General features: G+C 51.7%; 1 protein-coding gene across 5 annotated transcripts in view; it reads right to left on the reverse strand.

Annotated features, from left to right (window-relative positions):
- Positions 1–3,087: 3,087 nt before the first annotated feature.
- The window catches only part of LOC119149295 (sodium- and chloride-dependent GABA transporter 2), a 42,889-nt gene continuing 28,652 nt past the window's right edge, over positions 3,088–17,324 (reverse strand). For 4 of the 5 annotated variants that reach the window (XM_037390401.1, XM_037390404.1, XM_037390403.1 and 1 more), the window contains 8 exons: positions 11,374–11,477; positions 8,367–8,491; positions 7,665–7,777; positions 7,381–7,518; positions 6,142–6,244; positions 5,396–5,496; positions 4,787–4,957; positions 3,088–3,594 (listed from right to left, as the gene is read on the reverse strand). In XM_037390401.1, coding sequence (XP_037246298.1) covers positions 3,475–3,594; positions 4,787–4,957; positions 5,396–5,496; positions 6,142–6,244; positions 7,381–7,518; positions 7,665–7,777; positions 8,367–8,491; positions 11,374–11,477 — 975 coding nt within the window. In that variant the 3' untranslated portion in view covers positions 3,088–3,474. Of the gene's footprint in view, positions 3,595–4,786; positions 4,958–5,395; positions 5,497–6,138; positions 6,245–6,998; positions 7,193–7,380; positions 7,519–7,664; positions 7,778–8,366; positions 8,492–11,373; positions 11,478–17,324 lie in introns of those variants that run through there. The other variant, XR_005104642.1, reaches the window with a different exon arrangement.

Consider the following 17,324-nt stretch of genomic DNA (forward strand, 5'->3'; position numbering starts at 1 on the left):
GATGCTCCCCACAGGAACAGATGCATCCAGGTCCACAGGTCCATCCCTGAGATCTAAAGTCTCTCCCCTGCCCTGTGTGGGCATCTCCATCCATGAAGGAGGACTGATCAGGGGGCTGAGACTCTTTCCCAGGCACCGCTGATGCAAGCACCACAGGATGGGAAAAACAGAGCCTAGTTTCTGCAGACAGATGAACAGAAAGGTCCAAGCACTAATGACCTGGGGCAGAATCTCAGGGACTTCTTTATTTTGATGTGAACTTCTCGTTTGAAACAAAACAAAATCAAAACAACAGAAAAAAATAACCCCAAACATGAAAAAAACTGGGTCTTTAATCTCATCCCCATTTTCCTGCAAATACTGAGTTGAATTCTCAGGCTAAGTAGCAGATTTTGGATTCTGAAGGTGGGAGATTTCCAACAGCCATGCATCCCCTGTCTAAAGGGACATCATTATCTCCCCAGCTGAAGAAAGTATGAGTAGGCATAAATTCCACAGACTGCAAGAGGAATACTGCACTGCTCTTGAATGCAATGAAAATCTCTTTCACCATATTCTAAATCATGAACAATCACCATATGCCAAAATCACCATATTCTGAATTTCACCAAAATTCCCTCTAACCATGGGATTTAAAAAGTGTTGTGAAAAACGTCATGTCTGGAAGCTTCAAATACATTAATTTCCGATTTAGTCTATCAACCTTCTCAATAAGCAATACAGAATATACTTGATTCATATTTCAAGCCAGGCATCCCAGGTTCTAAGACTTTGTCTTAAAGTCCTATGAGAAATAAGACATTTATTTAAGAATGTCCAGGAAAACCTTTGGTTTTCTTGCTTATCTGACCTGCCTAGCTCATCCAAAGCTTTTACAGCAGTTGGGTCACATAGGAACACACGCTTGGGAGGTTTCCTGGCTCATATATAACCAGATCGATAAACCACATGCCCTGTTCACTGGACACCAGACTATTTTGAAACAAAGCCACAAACCTTTCACCAGACTCCCACTTTGCCTACATGCAGTTGAGCAGACTTTTGGAGATAGCTGTGGACAATTGCTATTTTCTGTTATGGTTAAAATAGCTTCCCAGTGGGCCAAACCTCTTAAAGATATTACTGGAAATGAAAGTATAATTCTGTTTAAGATTAGAATTACATGAATAAAAATATCTCTTGCTGGAGTGTCTAATATGATTCACACAAAAAGCCAACAGAAAAAAACCCCTTCTGTATTGAACTCCACTCACTCATTTCTAGAAGGAATTTCTACCAGCTAGTACTGTACCCAAGCAGCAAGGCAACTGGATGGCTCCATCCTCCATCACGCTGTGGGTCTCTTCCAAGAAGGGCTTTCCTGGGTTTCTAAGCCTTTTCCTACCCTCAGCTCACACGAGCCCCATGAAGCACTGTGACAGCTGGGAAACCTGGAGCTCTGAGGCTTTGAGGCTGCCCAGGAAAATCGTGACAGCCAGTTCAGCCCAGACCTCCCGCTCCCCAGCCTCATGGCTCCAGCACCCCCAGAGTTCTCCAGAGGCAGGGATCGAGGCGTGAAAAAACTCAGTGGCTGAGATTTTGATAGGGGAGGTGGCAGGGCTGGCCACAGAGGGTTCACCCGTGGTTGCATATGCAGTCTAGCAAAGGAACCTGCCCGCCCCAAGGTCCTCATGGAAAATAGGCTGGGGAAAGGGAAAACAGGCTGGAAATGAGATGTTACTTCCACAGCCACTCTGGAACAGAGCCAATGAAGCCCCAGAGGACCACAGATCAGCAGGCTTTCCCTTGGAGGTTAAACCTGCACCATCCCCTCAGTGCTTGGTGCCCATCAGAGTTTCCCAGTCTCAAGGAGTGAAGTCCGCGAGCCCTCAGCACCACCGGCCTGTCTCCCATCTCGGATCACCCAGCTTCAGCAACACTAAACTTGGGCAAACCAAGCTCAAGAAAACGAAGCCCAAGATCCCGCTGTTGCCTGGAGGTCTCAGCCGGCATGTGCCGGGCCGCGGCTGCCGGGGGAGGCAGCTGCCTGCGGAGGGACCCTCCGCGGGTGGCCGGGGCACGGCGACCCCGGGAAGATTTCTCCCAGCCCTACGGCCGGCGGGCAGGCAACCACCGACCCTGCGCGCAGAGCCAGCCACCCAGCCCAGGGGGCCTGGCCAGGCGGGGGCGGCGGCGGCGGGGACCCCGGCCCGCTGCGGGGGGCGCGTTGCCCCAGCCCGCCCCGCAGGGCGCCCCGGCCCGCGGCGGTCGCTGAAGCCCTGGGGCCACCTTGCGGCTACCGGCGTGGGCTGCCTCCAGCCGCGGCACCGCAAGCCTCGGCCCGGCGCGGTGCCCACCCGCGCCCGTGGGCTGCGGGCAGCCGAGCACCTCCGGCCGCTCGCTCAGCGCCGCCCGGGCTCCAGCGTCCTCGGGGTTTGCTGGGAGCCATCCAGCTTCCCGGGGTTACGTGTCCGCTGGCTGCCCTCCTCGGATGCTGGGGCTACAGCAGTTAAAACACAAGCTCTTGGATTTTTATTTTTTTTTTTTTACCCAAACAGCCTGGAAACGAGGGGCCCTGTTTGTTGACATAACATGCAGATCCCACTCCAGCCACGCAGCCCTTCTTCCTCACTCAGGAAAACCAAAATGACTGGCATTGGGGCACCTGGAAGGCAGTCGTCACAAAAAAGACATAGACCTGCAGAGAGGAGGGACACTTCCCCACAATGCTTCATTTGTATGAAGAAAACACAGACCCACGCGCTTCTCCCAGACCCCGGGAATAGCCCAGTGACTCATCAGCCAGGTGACTCTCTTGGCTGGGAGCTGGAGATGGCTCCGGCAGAAGGTGGCATTGCATTGCCCTCTCTACTCCACCTAAGTGCCCCAGGCCTACCACTTGATGGGGGCCTCCAAACTGGTATTCATCCCCTTTTTTCCTTCCTACCTTAACCAAGCTGCCCTTCCTCCGGCCACCCTCCCGTGCCAATGTGCCAGTGCAAGAGAGATCCAGACCTGAATGCCCACCACAGCTCCGCTACCACACATCCCACCTAACATGCTGTGAGCAAGGGATGTTGGTGAGACAAAACTGAGACAGAGTAGGTCTAGAGGGGAAAAACAAGGATTTAATGGAATGAATGGAGAAGCTCCCAAAGTCTACACCGGAGCCACACCTCTGCGACTCTCTGCCACTCTCCACTTCAGGATCAGTCCTTCCTTTCTGCCCACAAGAAGCTTGGGGATACTCAGGAACACAGGTGCTTGATCTGCCCCTTCAGAGCCCTCTCCAGGGAGGGGGTTAAGGTGCATTGTTAACTCCATGCAGACCATCTCCACAGCAGCCTCTTCCTCAGCCCTTCAAATCTTCCAGAGAAGGGAGCTCAGCCCAGAAATCCCTCTCTCCTTGGCAAGTGAAGAAACCTTGCGTTATCCAAGGTGGTAAGGGCTGTACAAAAACCATCCTGGGGGGTGGGAGGGAGAGCCACACTGATCCTAGCAATGAGATTCTAGCTCTGTCAGCATCAGGAGGTCAGCTCTGGTGGAGGGAAGGTGCTGTCCTGTTCCAGGCCTGGAAGGCAAGTCCTCAAATGGGCAGGTGAGCTGGCGGAGCCTCTGGAAGGCAAAGGCAGGCATTGAACACAGCTGCAAAGACAAAAGGTGACCTGGGTCCTCCCCTTCCAGTCATGGGTATCATTCAGCCAGTCAGGCCAGGCTGCAGGCCTGGTCCCTAAATGCCAGGGACGTCCCAAATAAGGACAGTTGGCACATCAGAAACTGAGGGGATAAACTCATCTTTCAACCACTTGTTTCAGGACAAGCACAGAGCACATGAGAGACAGTAGGAAAGCTCTGTGCTCCATTTGCTCCAGGCCAGGGCTAGAAAGCAGTCCAAAGAAAGGCTCGTGCCCAAGTACCTCCAGGTCATCCCCTCCAGCAGCACAGGCTGCAAAGGGAGAGCCTGTACACACAGGTTTGTCTTTAACTGGGACAGCAAGGGCATAAGGGGCTACCCTCTATGTCACACAGCATGGTGCAGACCATGCTCTTGCAGCTGTGCCCACTCCTCCCTGTCTGTACTGGACACACTGGTCAGGGACCCATCGCTGTCACAACCCATTCTTGAACACTTACGGGAGTGCTCCTGGATGGTATCCTGGGAGAACAGGTAGTATCCTGGGGTTTCAGGACTGTTTGTGAAACCTCCCCCTGAAACCATGAGCCATGGCAGGGGCAGGATGCCTGTCTGGAGCAAGGTCTGTTTGCCAGCTCCCTGCCCTCCCAATGCTCATTCAGGGCAACCAGCAATGCGTCACAGCAGCTCTGAGAACTGGGCAGGTCCAGGGCACTGAGACTGTGATGGAAACTTCAAACTCCCAGTGATCCCTTCCTCTCTATCCCTATGGCCTCAGCACAGACTGGGGAACTCAGCTGCCCACAACACTCATGGGATCTGGAGCTTTCTCAGAACAAGTCTTCAAAGCTCAGTCAAGGGCAACCTCCAAACTGGCTTGAGGCACTGGGGATCATCTTTATACTCTCCACTGAATGAACTTTTTCCCAATGGTGCTTGCAAAGAGGCAGAAGCACTAAACAAAGGGTACCAAGAGGCAACAGCCACCTTGGAGCAGCCCTCCAGCCAGGCAGAACATAAAAAAACTAAGTCTGTTATAGCAATGGACTCATTCAATCAATTTATTCTAGGCTCCCTGCTAATTAACTTGCAACTCACAAATCATCCCCCTGCAAGGCTGGATTTCAATACAGAAGCACAGCGCATGCCCTGATCCCAGAGCACCAGCCTCACCTCTCTGAGGGAGCCTTTGATGGTGGAGAGTTTGTAGACGATCCAGAGAGGAATGCATACCATGGAGGAGAGGGCCAGCAGCCAGCCCAGGGTGTCTCCCCACCATGGGTACACATACTTCTTGTTATAAGTCAGTGGTGTGTATTTGATCAGAGAAAACAGGAAGGTTGCCTGGCAAGGTGGAAGAAACCAAGAGAAAAAGATCAAGAAAATCAACAACATGAGCCAAGAGAGGTCTTCCTGGTGAGTCCACATCTGCACAGAGTCTCAAGGTAACAAAAAGCTCCCTAAGACAGCAACAGAGGGCACACCAGTCAAGCAAGCTTTGCCGGGACAGCCCCCATGTACAGCACTGGGCATGGCAGCAAGGAACTTGCCCCACCAGCAGACACCTCCATCACTGCTGAGCCAGGCCCCTCTCCCTGTTGTTAACCCCTACGCCTGGCCCCCAGAACTGCAAACACACAGAACAACAGGGTCCCATAGTACAGGCCACACAACCCCTATACATGCACATCCCTCTGTATATATGTAGGTATCTACTATATCTCAGAGCACCCATCTCTGCCCAGCTTCCTCCCCACAGCTCCCCTTCCTGTGGGCCCTCACCATGCAAACCGCCGGGGTGATGAAAAGCCAGCAGTATTTGATGACGGGCCATGGCCGGTAGCCGATCATATCTTCAATGTTATCATAGAAACGCTCAGCACCTGCAGAAGATGGGAAGGATGCCTTGCTGCTACTAAAGAAGGAAAGCAGCAGGGTCTGCATGTCCAGGATCCTGCTTCATGACTGTTTGGATGCTCCCCAGAAGATAAGGCAGTAAATTCAGCATAGCTGACAGCCCTGTTGGGGAGTTTGCCAGGAGTGTGGCCAGCTTCAGTCTTTGTCCTGGATTAACATCCTCCTGCCCCAGAGTGGATGGGTCAGCAGGGCCAGCCTCTCAGCATCTCCCAGGCTAGGACCTGCACCCAGGCTGAGACCTGAACTCAGGTTTTACCCATCTCTAGTGAATGTCAAGACTGAGAGAGTTCTCAAAAATGTTTGAGGGTCTCAGACTCCTCTATACACACACTGGGAGATTTCCCAGCCAGCTCCAAGTCCCCAAGGAAGGAGGGCCCCAAAAGCAGGGGCACGTAGGAATGTGCTGGGGATACCTGGCCACACAAATCCTCCACGGTGTTGCTGTGAGGAAGCCCTCACCAGCTGAGTCTAGGGGCACCAAAGCAAGGGTTTAGAGGTCTGCCTTGCGCTGTGAAGCAATTGCCAAGATGAGCTACAGACCAGCATTTTGAGGATGGACCAAGCAAAAGCCTGAGAGACCAGAGCTGGGGACCCCCCTGGTTCATACTCACCATAGACCCAGGCGATGCAGAGAGTCTCGAAGATGGCCACAAAGAGCAGGCACATGCCACTGGCAGCATAGTAATCAAAGAGCTGGAAGACATACATCCCACCCTGGGAAGAGCCAAGTGGGCAGCAAGGCGAGGTGGGGAGGGAGAGAGAGGAGAGGAATCAGGCACAGGCAAAGAGCTCCAGCCAGAGTAGGAAACAAATTCAACGTCTTCCCCAGAACTGGAAGCACCTTTCTCTCTCTGGGACAGGGCTTTAGCCAACAGCAAAGGCCACATCCCTTGTGCTCAAGGCCTGATGAAGACATGCAGATGCCCTGCTCTTAGGAGTCTCTGCAACCCTTCATTCCAGTGCAGAGCAGGGGAGGGCAAGTGACTGCCAGAGATGGTGGGGATATTTTAGAAGATAGACAAAAGCAACTCTTGTAGCTGAAGTGAGGTTGGAAACCCCCTTAATAGACAAAATGCGTGCAATTTACTTTAGCATCCTAATTTGCAAAGAGAAGTTGCTGTGCATGCAGTTTTGCAAGCACCTGTTGCTGTGGGCCCAGAGGCTGGCGGCCTGGCTGTTTCACCGCCCGGGTCTGCCAGGCTGGCTACGAAATGGGCCGCAGTTACATCCACACATAAAGCTGCAGGTACAACTTCAAAGGCAGCTTTTTCAAAATTGTGCCCAAATGGAAACAGAAGATGCAGACCATCATGGCAGCATCAATACACACACACACAGAGTGCTAGGAGGAATTAAAGGTTTTAAACTAGAACAGTTTAACTTTCAGGCAATTAATCAGAACAAGGGAATATATAGGAAACCAGTGTAATAGATACAGGGTGCACTCAGGCCCACCAAGTTTCCTTACACGAAGTGTTCGTGTAGCTTCATCCAGGAGGAAAGAGGACAAAGGTGCTCCCCTCACCATGCAACAGGCTACAGCTGTAAAGGTTTGGTTCATGTAAAGATAAAACTATAACCAAAATATGGGCTGTCCAGAGCTCCAACTATCAGTCTCGGCAGGAGAAGTGTCAGGACTGTGACTGGCACAAGGGGCGAGGGCTGGAAGGGAAAAGGTGAATACCTGAGGGAGGGAAGGGCAGCCTCCCGCAGGCACTGTGCAGCAGGATGGGCCTCACCAGCAAGCTCTCAGCCCAGCATGGACCCCCCCACCCACCAGGCCCCCTCTGCCGGGGGGGGGGGAACTTAGACCCAGCAAGCACCATGCAGGTGGTCTGAGCCCAAAATACCTCTGTGAGCATCACCAACCCAACCAGATAGGAGAGGATGGAGACCAGCAGAATGAGGATCTCTCGGCGGTTCTTCTTGCGGAAGATGGTGGGGTACATGTCCACAAGAGCTGTAACAAGGCTCTCCACACAGACAAACTGCAAAAAGCAGAGATCCCACTTCTATCAGCCTGTTCTGACTGGTTCCCCAGCCCCACTGCCACCCCCTCAGCCAAGTTCATGCCTGTCCCAAAGAGACAGTGGCTTTTGTGTGGAAGGGAATTGCCCTGCACCTGCACCTTTACCTGGCTGTCCAGTCCCAGCAAAACAACCATCAGGAAGAAGAAGCATGCCCAGAGTGGGGAGAAGGGCAGCATGACCACAGCCCGAGGGTAGGCGATGAACGCCAGGCCAGGCCCTGGGGGGAGAATGGTTTTCAGAGTGGGAATCGGCATGGCAGTGGCACAACACAGCTGGTGCAGAGCTGCCTGAGGCAGCCACCCAGCCAAAGCACAGTCTTCAGCCATGCAGCCTCTCACTCCAGTTATAGCAGTGCTGTGCATGAAACCCAGGCTCCTCGAGGGGTGGAGGAGCTCAGCAGGAAGGGAGGGAAAGGCGACACAGCAAACTCCAGCTGCATCACCATTGCAAGAGCTGGGAGCCAAGGAAAGCCTCTGAGCCCAGGGGAGCACAGGACAAGCCTGGGCGTATGCCATGCAGGCACCTCACCCCCACACCAAGAGACAGTAGCTGCCTAACACTAACCCTTACCCTTAGAGGCAGCTTATATTAACCTCAAGAGACAGTCATTACATCTTCATATTTCATGAGTGTGCACTCGTTTCTGCCTGGTTTTTGGAGGCAGAGAGCAGAGCTGCCTGCCAGGATGGGAACCTGCAGCTGCAACACCCATCACCTTAAGGTGGGTGCCCAGCAGGCATGCCCCTGTTTCCGGGGTGCAAGCAGCAGCACCCCCACCGCCCCATCCCACCACAGTCCCCACTCACCCGATTCAGCCACTTCAGCGATGGGCACACCCTGCTCCCCTGCCATGAAGCCCAGGATGGAGAAGATGGCAAAGCCAGCCACAAAGCTGGTGCCGCTGTTGAGGAAGCAGAGGGCCACACAGTCCCTGGGAGGAGGGGGCACAGCATCAGCCAGGTGGGGATCCAGGTACGATGCACACCTCGTGGCAGCCCCCCGGGGCAGCACACACTCTTCTGCCTCAGCCACTGTGCCCGCAGCAGAGCCTCTCTCCCAGCATCCCCACAGCTCAGCTCAGCACCAGGAGCTGCAGGAAGATGCCCCAGGGTGGGCAACACAGCAGGAGCCTCCCCCCAGGGAAAGCCTTCTCTAAAGACAGTGTAAAGATGCATTCCTCACCTGAGCTTCTTGCTCATGAGACAGCCTTGCTACACATCTAAATGCCTGGAGTTTAAATTTTTTTCCTTTCTCTCCCCTGGTCCCTCCTGTAGCAGGCAGTACAAGATATTGTTTTTGTCTGGGAAGGGAACATGGTTTTTTTTTCCTCAATAGATTTCTCAGACCATTTAAAATCTTCTTGGTTCTCACACTACTAGTTATCTCCTGGTCCTTGCATCATGAGAAAAAAACCGAACAGAGCCATCCACTTTATTTTCACTGATCTGTTCCCTTTTGTCTCTGTTTCATCTCATTCTCACCCATCTACTCTTTAAACTAAACATTTCTTATCTATCCAATTCCTCTTCATGCTCCAGTCTCCCTAGTCCTCTTCTGACTGCAACCCTGGGGACAACAATAACATTTGCAACATCTTTCCAAGTTATTCAGAACCAAACTGAATGCACCCCTTCTGGCATTTCATGGCCTGCTCTGACTTTATTAAATTCTACTCTGCAAATCCAATGTGATTTTCTTTAGGTATCTAGCATTTGGGGGGGTTCATGCTCCTCCCTGCATGTTAACTAGATCTATTCACAGTTTGCAATCATTTCTAGAGGAAAAAGTACAGTTCACACAGAGCCCCTATGCCATACAAATTCAGAATATTCCTTCCAAAGCACAGCTCTTCATATTGTCAAGGACTGTACAGCACCTAACACCATTGCTCTGCCTTTGCGCTTGGTTTCTAAGGCAGGAGAGGCTGAAAGAGGCCAGCAGAGTGAGCCCCAGCAAATCTCCCGGCTGGTAAGGAGGGTCACGCTCCACCAAGCTCAGCTAACCCAATGAGAAGCCCATGCCAGAACCCAGTTTCTCCAGTTGCTATTAACTGCCTGCTCTCTACTCAAATTATATTCTCAGACATTTTATACTAATTACCGTTTATCTCAAATAGTTCCTCTTCCTTTCCCCTGTTTCTCCCTCTTTCCTCTGGATGTATGCATGACAGGTCAAACCCTCCTTGGAAAAGCATGGGCTGGAAGGTGCTCTCCAGTCGCCTGGCAGGTGGGAAGGAGTGTTGCAGTGGAAGGTAACACAGGGAGCGGCCAGAGCAAAGAGGTCTCTCAAGATTTGCACCCAAAAGGGGGCCAGGGAGCCCTGATGATACCCCTTACTGGCCCAGGAAACAAGAAATGGTCTATGCCATTTGGTGCCATCTTGGACTGCTGCCATATGAACATGGTCCCTCCTGCCCACATCTTTTTGTCTTCCAGGCCAGCAAAGGTTACACCTGGCCTGGGATAACTGAGTAGGGCATCATGCTGGTGTCCCTGTGCCCTGTTAAAGCCTGGTCCTGTCTTCCTGTGCAAACCAAGGCTGCAGAACACAGGACCAACTCATTAAAATGAGTCCATGCCTGGGAAGAGGCTGGTTGGAGATTTTGCTAGGGAAATTGTTCTGTTTTGGAGTCAAACCAAATAACATAAAAGGTCTGTGTGCAAACAGCCATCCCTCCCCTTTCTGTAGTATCTTCCAGCTGCAGTTATAATAGCTCTTTACAACCTTGCTGCTAAGCAGCCCCTGTCATCACCTCTATGCCACGCATCTAGACTGAAGATGCAAAGAGGTAATGCCCAAGGACATGCAGCAGGCCAGAGACAGATCCGTTATCTCTTCTTTTCCTGCAGCTTTTTTTCCTCAAAACTGTATATGGAAGAAGGGACACGAAAAGGAAGAGGAATCCAATCCCAGCCCAGCTGATGTTGGAGAGGTATCCCTACAGCAGGGGTGAATTTTTCCTAAGGTGAAGAGAAAGATGCCAAGCAAGAACCATGTAGCCAGTGGTCTGTCTGGCCCTTCCATGGCAACAACCACAACTTTCAGTTTAAAAGAATGGGGGAGGACCCAGTGCCAGGAGTAACACAGTCAGCAGAGGAAGAGTGGGAAGGAAGGTGGATAGTTTTATCTAGAAGTGGCCTCTTCCACTCATGCTAGCCTTTTTACCCCTGGGGATACAGCTCCAGATGCTGGATACATCTACAGCAAAATGAGTTTATTTTCACCTGACCATTTCAACTTGACAGCCTGATTCTGTTCAGTAACCTGGCCTATCTCTGTTCAAGGGCAGTGCAGCATGAGGAGAGTGCGCAAGAAACAGAAGTCATACCTGCAGGCTATGCAGGTAGACCACAGATAGCATATAGGAACCCAGAGCACTGACAACTGTGCAAGACACTAGGTCCAATTGGACCAAGGAAGGATAAATCACCACGTGAAAAGACTTCAGTCTAGAGCCATTACATCTCACAGCTCTGCTCCTGCTGTGGCTACTTATGCACCCATGTAATAGGGGAGGTTGTGGTGTGGGCTGGGGTCACAAAGCTGGCAAAGAGGATCTGACTTTGCTGGGCCTCATCTGGTGTGGAAGAGGGGATTTGTCAGCCATGGCACGGGCAGAAAGTTCCCTTGGGTAGGCAGCACAGAGAGCTGGATCTAGGGAGAAAACACCTGGAAAGAGTTTTCTTATGCCTTAAGCAGAAACAGAAAACATGACACTTCAAAAGGCCAGTAGCCTCCAGCAGTTCACCAGCTTATGTACACTGATGTTCAGGGAAGGAAAGGCTCTAGGCAGCAGAGCCATGCTCCAGTTACCTGTAGCAGTTGTTATGGTATTTGTTATAGCTGCCCAGAGCTGTCAGGCATCCCAGACAAATGGCATACGAAAAGAAGATTTGAGTGCCTGCATCCATCCAGACCTGCAAGGAGATGCAAACATAGGTGAGAAGATAAGGCCAGCACAGAGCGCAGACACTGCATGGATGCGAAGCCCCAGGGGCTGCCATAACCAACAGAAACATCAGTGACCGGGATGCTGGCAGTACCCAGCATTTAGACAAGCCTTTTCTAGGGGCAGGTTATACAGAGGCAGGAGTTATAGTGCTCAGTGAGACACCCAGCGGGATGTTAAAAGTGCCGAAGGGAAGGGGTGCACCATGACTGTTGCAAATCCACAACACATGTAGCTCTTCATCATCATCCCTTTCTTGCTTGGACAAATCTACAGAACTCCGTGACCTTCCAGAGCCTCTTAGCAGTGAGAGGCCCGATGAGCACTTTCCACAAGAGCTGAAGGAGCCCTCTGCTAGCTGAGGAGGTGGACTTGATTTGGGCAAGCCTGGACTCCCACTGGGTGGCATGGGTACATACAGCTTCTGGTGGTGGCCCTTCTCTCCAAGACCTAATTTAAGAGCTCCAAAACTTAAAAGAAAATTAACTGGGGAGGAATACTAGAAATAAATAGAGTTGTTTGCAAAAGACAGCTCTTAAAAGAAAATGCAAGAACGCTGTTAGTCCCATGAGGCAACTTTGAACTCCGCCTCGCTCTCACTGTCAGTAACATGTCCCAGTGCTCCAAGGCTGACATTTGTCAATGCCAAATTTGATCTGAAAGCCTAGCTGTGTGCTGTCACCAATGCAACCACTGCCTTCTACAGAGAACAGCAAAAGCAGGAACCAACGGTGAGAAATGAAGCAATGACAAAGATTGTTAATTAAACCCTCTTTTTTCTAAGATCTTTCTTCCTAAGGGGTTTATAAAATAGAGATAAGACAATTATTCAAGTGAAGGGTAGACACATTCTAGAGACAAAAGAGAAGCTAGTCATGAAAAAAAAGCAGAAGTAGTATGGGGACAACTTTAATGAGTGAAGTCTCCATTTGGCTATATCCTCCTTCCCCAGAGTGGCAGTGCTGGTGAGCCTCGGACAAACACCAGCCTTGCCCTGGATCCCCTCTGAGAAGAACAGAAGTCAATGGAAAGCACCACAGCAGTTTTGATGGCTCCAAATCACACCCGTACATGTCAGCCGAGACCTCATGTCCTGGGGCAATGGTCAGCCAGGCAGAACTCGCCTGACAGCCCCTGTTGCTCAGGCCACCCTCACCAATGCATGATTCTGCCTTTTCTCTTCCATACTGGCCAAAGAGTAACCATGGGGAGAGAGGTTTTGTTTCATATTTACCTCTTCTCCCTCCTAGTCTGATAGGCCTTACAAAGGGAGGTTACAATCCCATCAGCTGTGATTTTCTGGAGGAAATTCCACTTTTAGCTCAAGGGACAGCTGCACAGAACAAATCTTCACCCTGCCCACTGCTGCAGGACCAGCAGCACAGTCTACAGGGAGAGAAAGAAAAGTGCTGCTAGGGCTAGATTTGGGAAAATTGCTCTCCCTGACTGTTCTGCAAGCAACTTAGCTAATATCCTTAGCTGCAAGCAACTTAGCTAATAACAGCCCCACTATCTTCTCTTCAGTCCATGGAAACCCTGCTCACAATTTCATAGGGAGTGAGATCAAACCTCTGATTTGTAGAGAAATATCCCAGGGGCAGGAAAAGAACTGGTGCTTTACCAGCCATGGTAGAAGCCAAATAATCGAGACACCAAGCTTCATTAGCTCTGTGCCTTATGAAGTGGCTCATTTCTAAAACCCAGTGATACCCTCGACTGTGCAGCGGAGACCAGCATGGGGTCTGCGGGCTCCCCATTCCGCTGCTTGCTCTGCCCAACACAGAGGTGCGCACTGGGCTGTGTGGGAGACCAACCCCAAAGGGATGTTTTTAGGGAATATAGGACCTGCCTGAGCATATGCTTCCCTTTGAAGCAAGGCAGCCCCTGGCTGAAACTGTAAATAAAGCTAAGCTTGGCTCGCAGAGCTTATGATCCTGCTTAGTCAGCATGACTGTGAGCAACAGCTCAGGCTGCGTGCACTTTATTTCCCATTTTAAAAGGTTACTGCAGCTCATGGGCCAAAGACCAAGCCACCTTTACGTTCTTCCTGGCCCCCTGGCAGTTCCCAAGTTGCCTGGTGGTCAATGGACTGCAACAAGACTGATGCCAGGGTGCTCCTGACCCACTAGTGAGGGAGCCAAGCAGTAGCAGCAGGTCCCAGGACCACAGGATCACTGGGGTCAGAAGGGGCCTCAGCCCATCTGTGCTCCATCCTCCTCCTCAAGCCCCTCACAAGAAGCACTGCTGCCCACCCAGCACCATGGGTTCATGGGGGCTACATAGACCACTCCAGAAAACAGCAACACAAATCTTCCCCCCTCCACCTGCTGACTGTGCTCATTTCTCTCCCTGCAGTGACTCAGAGTAATGTTTTTTTTCAACCCTTCCAAAACCCTTCTTTCCCTCCTGTGCTGCTGATCCACAGCCTTTCATTATTTTAATATTTCCATTCTGACTAAAGAGGCTCGCTGGGGTCAGGCAGGGCTCTCTTTCCCCCAAAGATAAAAGCATGCTGCTGTTCTCTGGCCACTGCTCCCAAAGAGGCTGGTAAAGTTTATCCTGTTCAGAATTCGCTGGCACATTGGCAGCATGGGCATTTTGATTTGATTGTTGTCTGCTGTTTTCTAAGCCACCCAGTTTATTTAATTCATAATTCAATTTCCTTCAACATGTTTTTTACTGCAGTTTGTAATAACCTCCTACTCTCTCTTTTTAGCCAAAGCCTTCACACCTGAGCTGCAATTATCCAAGATGGTTAGGGCCTGTAAGAGGACATGTTCTTTGCTCCTTAATTTTCTCAGCAATATTTGCTTTATTACATGTACTGGAATTTAATAGCCCCCTGTACTGAAACAGATCCTTCCTTAGGAAGATCTCAAAGCATTAGAAATAATAGTAAAGACCATTTTTGAGCAAAAAGTTATTGAACTCCAGTGTATGTCATACATCAAATACAGGTGCCATGCTGAGAAGTGCCGAATTGTCCCCACCAGAAAGCAGAGATGATGCAGCACGGCGTGGATACATGCTGCGTGGAGAGTCATGCTTGGTGTAATGCTGAGCAGAGAGCAAAAACCACCCCAAGTCTTGAGCTGTGATTCAGCCAGCATTTTTTTCACTCTTGGCATCACAACTCACGAGTTGGCCTGTGGCAGAAGTGCTACCCACCAGCCACCCACTGCACCATACAAACCCATTGCTTCAGCCCAGCCTTAAAAAAGGAGATCCTGATTCCTAAGGTTTCACCTCAAGACACCCAGGGCACAGTTTCCAGATTATTGTCTTTCCTGCTTCATTCAGGACCGGCCCACAGGCCCTAGCCCAAAGACCCAGTCCATGTCCCACAGTACTGCAGCGGCACAAGGCTGGGCAGCCCTGAGGCCCTGCTGCAAAAAGCGCACTGCCATGCTGCACAGCCCCAGCCAACGCTTTCCCTCATCCTCTTTTACCTCACGAGGGGTACGAGTCAGTGCATTGCCATTTCTGTAAAGTATTCACGGTCCTTCTGGCCACCCTATGCCCAGCCAAGCCTCATGTTCCCAGCCCTAAGCCCCAGCTGCTCTGAAAATACACCCTTGGGCTCCTTGCAAGTGTGGGACAGCAGTGTCGCTCACCAGCTGATCTCCCTATGCTGGCATTCCGTGCCCCCGCAATGGCCCGCCAGAGAGCACCAACCTCCTGTAACTCACACACCTTGGGGCACCTGCCAACCCACAGAGACATTTTACACCCAGGAGGGCTCCCCTGCTGCTGGGGTTTCTTTAATCACATCAAGAACCATAGAATCATTTAGGTTGGAAGAAAACTTTAAGATCAAGTCCAACCATTATCCTGGGCCTGCCAAGTCCATCACTAAACCGTGTCCCTAAGCACCACAAGTACATGCTTTTTAAATACCTTCAGGCATGGTGATTCCACCACCTCCCTGGGCAGCCCTTTCAGTGAAGAAATTTTTCCTAATATCCAATTTAAATGTCCCCTGGTGCAACTTGAGCCATTTTCCTCTTGTCCTGTCGCTTGTTACCTGGGAGAAGAGACCAACACCCGCCTGCCTACAGCCCCCTGTCAGGCAGCTGTAGAGAGCAATAAGGTCCCCGCTGAGTGTCCTCCTCTCCAGGCTAAACCACCACATTTCCCTCGGCTGCTCCTCCTAACACTTGTGGCTCCAGACCCTTCACCAGCTTTGTTGCCCTTCTCTGGACACACTCCAGCACCTCAGCATCCCTCTTGAAGAAAACAAACAGCTTTCTGGTTCATCCCGAAGAACACAGCTGCCTGACCCAGCGTGATGCAGAGGGGCAAGGGATGCTCCGAGGGATGCTCCTTGCTACCTGGGAAGCTGGACTTTACAGTCCTCCCTGCCCTGATGCTTGCAGACAGAAAGAGAGCTTTATTCCTTCCTGCTATGTCAGCACCGAGGTCAGACTCAGCAGGACCGCATGGCTGCAGCCAGCCAGCCACCCAGGTCCCATGCTGGCAGGGCTGGTGAGAAGCGTGGGAGGAGGAGGAGGAAGCCCCAAGGTAAATACAGCTGTGGTTCACCCCATGCAGATGCATTGTTCCAGCAAGGCAGAGGAGAAGATGCCAGCCCCAAGCCCCTTCAGCCTGCTGTGGGAGCTGCAAGCTGTCCCTCTCTGCTGCCCGGTATCTGCCCTCCACTCCCCAGGCAGGCCAGGCAGCGGTGCCTGGGCTCGCAGACCTTCTGCCGGGGCTGGGGGGCATGGGGCCAGGCTGCAATGCTGCATGGTAGGAGCCAGCTCAGCATGCCAGCAGCAGCCCCGCCAGCGCACGCATCCACGCACAAGCACAGTGGGTCACCCTCCAGCACAAAAACAAACATGCTGGCCTTCAGAAAGGGGAAGCAGGGGGCCGGCAACAGCACAAACCGAGCACACAGGGTCAAGTTAAAGGCTTGCTGGGAAAAAAATAAATAAGGGGAACAAATAATATTTAGCAGGCCTACAGTCACCCTCTCCTCTTGCTGGGAAGCAGCAGCTCTCACGGGCCGTGGAGCAGCAGCAGGGGGGACCTGAATTTGGAGAGGATCTGGGGGCTTTGACCCCTTCCCCAGCATGGCTACAGGGGTCCATGGTTAACCCAGCAGGTCACAGTCCTGCAAGATGCAGGCACCTCCCGTGCTCCCTGTGGTGGCCAGAGGGCTTATCCTCAGCGCAGCCTCAACAGCAAGAACTACTCCGGTGCAAACCATGAGCCAGACCCTGGCAGCCCCCCGTCCTAGCCACAGGACACAGCAGACAGCCCCACACAGAGCTTCACCTCTTGCCTCCTCTTCCTGCCACATCCACTGGGAAGCAGGAGCCTGTGGGGACTCTGAAGGGGCAAATGCTGCTCCAAAAAGCAACCAGCAGGGAAATGGGTGAAAGAAAATGAGAGGGATATAGCGAAGGTTATTTGAAAAGTAGTGCAGATGAGAGGGAGAGACAACAAGAAGCAGAGGCTGGATGGAGGTAATCTCTGAATTTAGCTGTGCAAAGCAAGTCAGGCTATCCCAGCATGGTGTTGTACAGGTGCAGCAGTGGGGACTGTTTACAGGGTATCTGCAGAGCTGTGGGTTCTCTGCTGGTCCTCAGCACCACCAGTGCTCCCCTGCCCCTAGGACCAGGGGCACAGCCCCCGCCAGGGCCTTCAGCATGTCTAGGCTGGATGGAAAGTGGCTCATCACACAAAGATCTTCCTTCATACAAAGACTGGATAAAGTGCAAGGACATACAGCAAGGTGGTGGGTTTTGGGGAAATTTCAAGAGGAAAACAAGAGTGGGAGGTTTTGAGAAACATTTGCTGCTTTTTCCAGAGA

The sequence above is a fragment of the Falco rusticolus genome, chromosome 5, assembly GCF_015220075.1.
Source record: "Falco rusticolus isolate bFalRus1 chromosome 5, bFalRus1.pri, whole genome shotgun sequence".
NCBI classification, from domain to species: domain Eukaryota; kingdom Metazoa; phylum Chordata; class Aves; order Falconiformes; family Falconidae; genus Falco; species Falco rusticolus.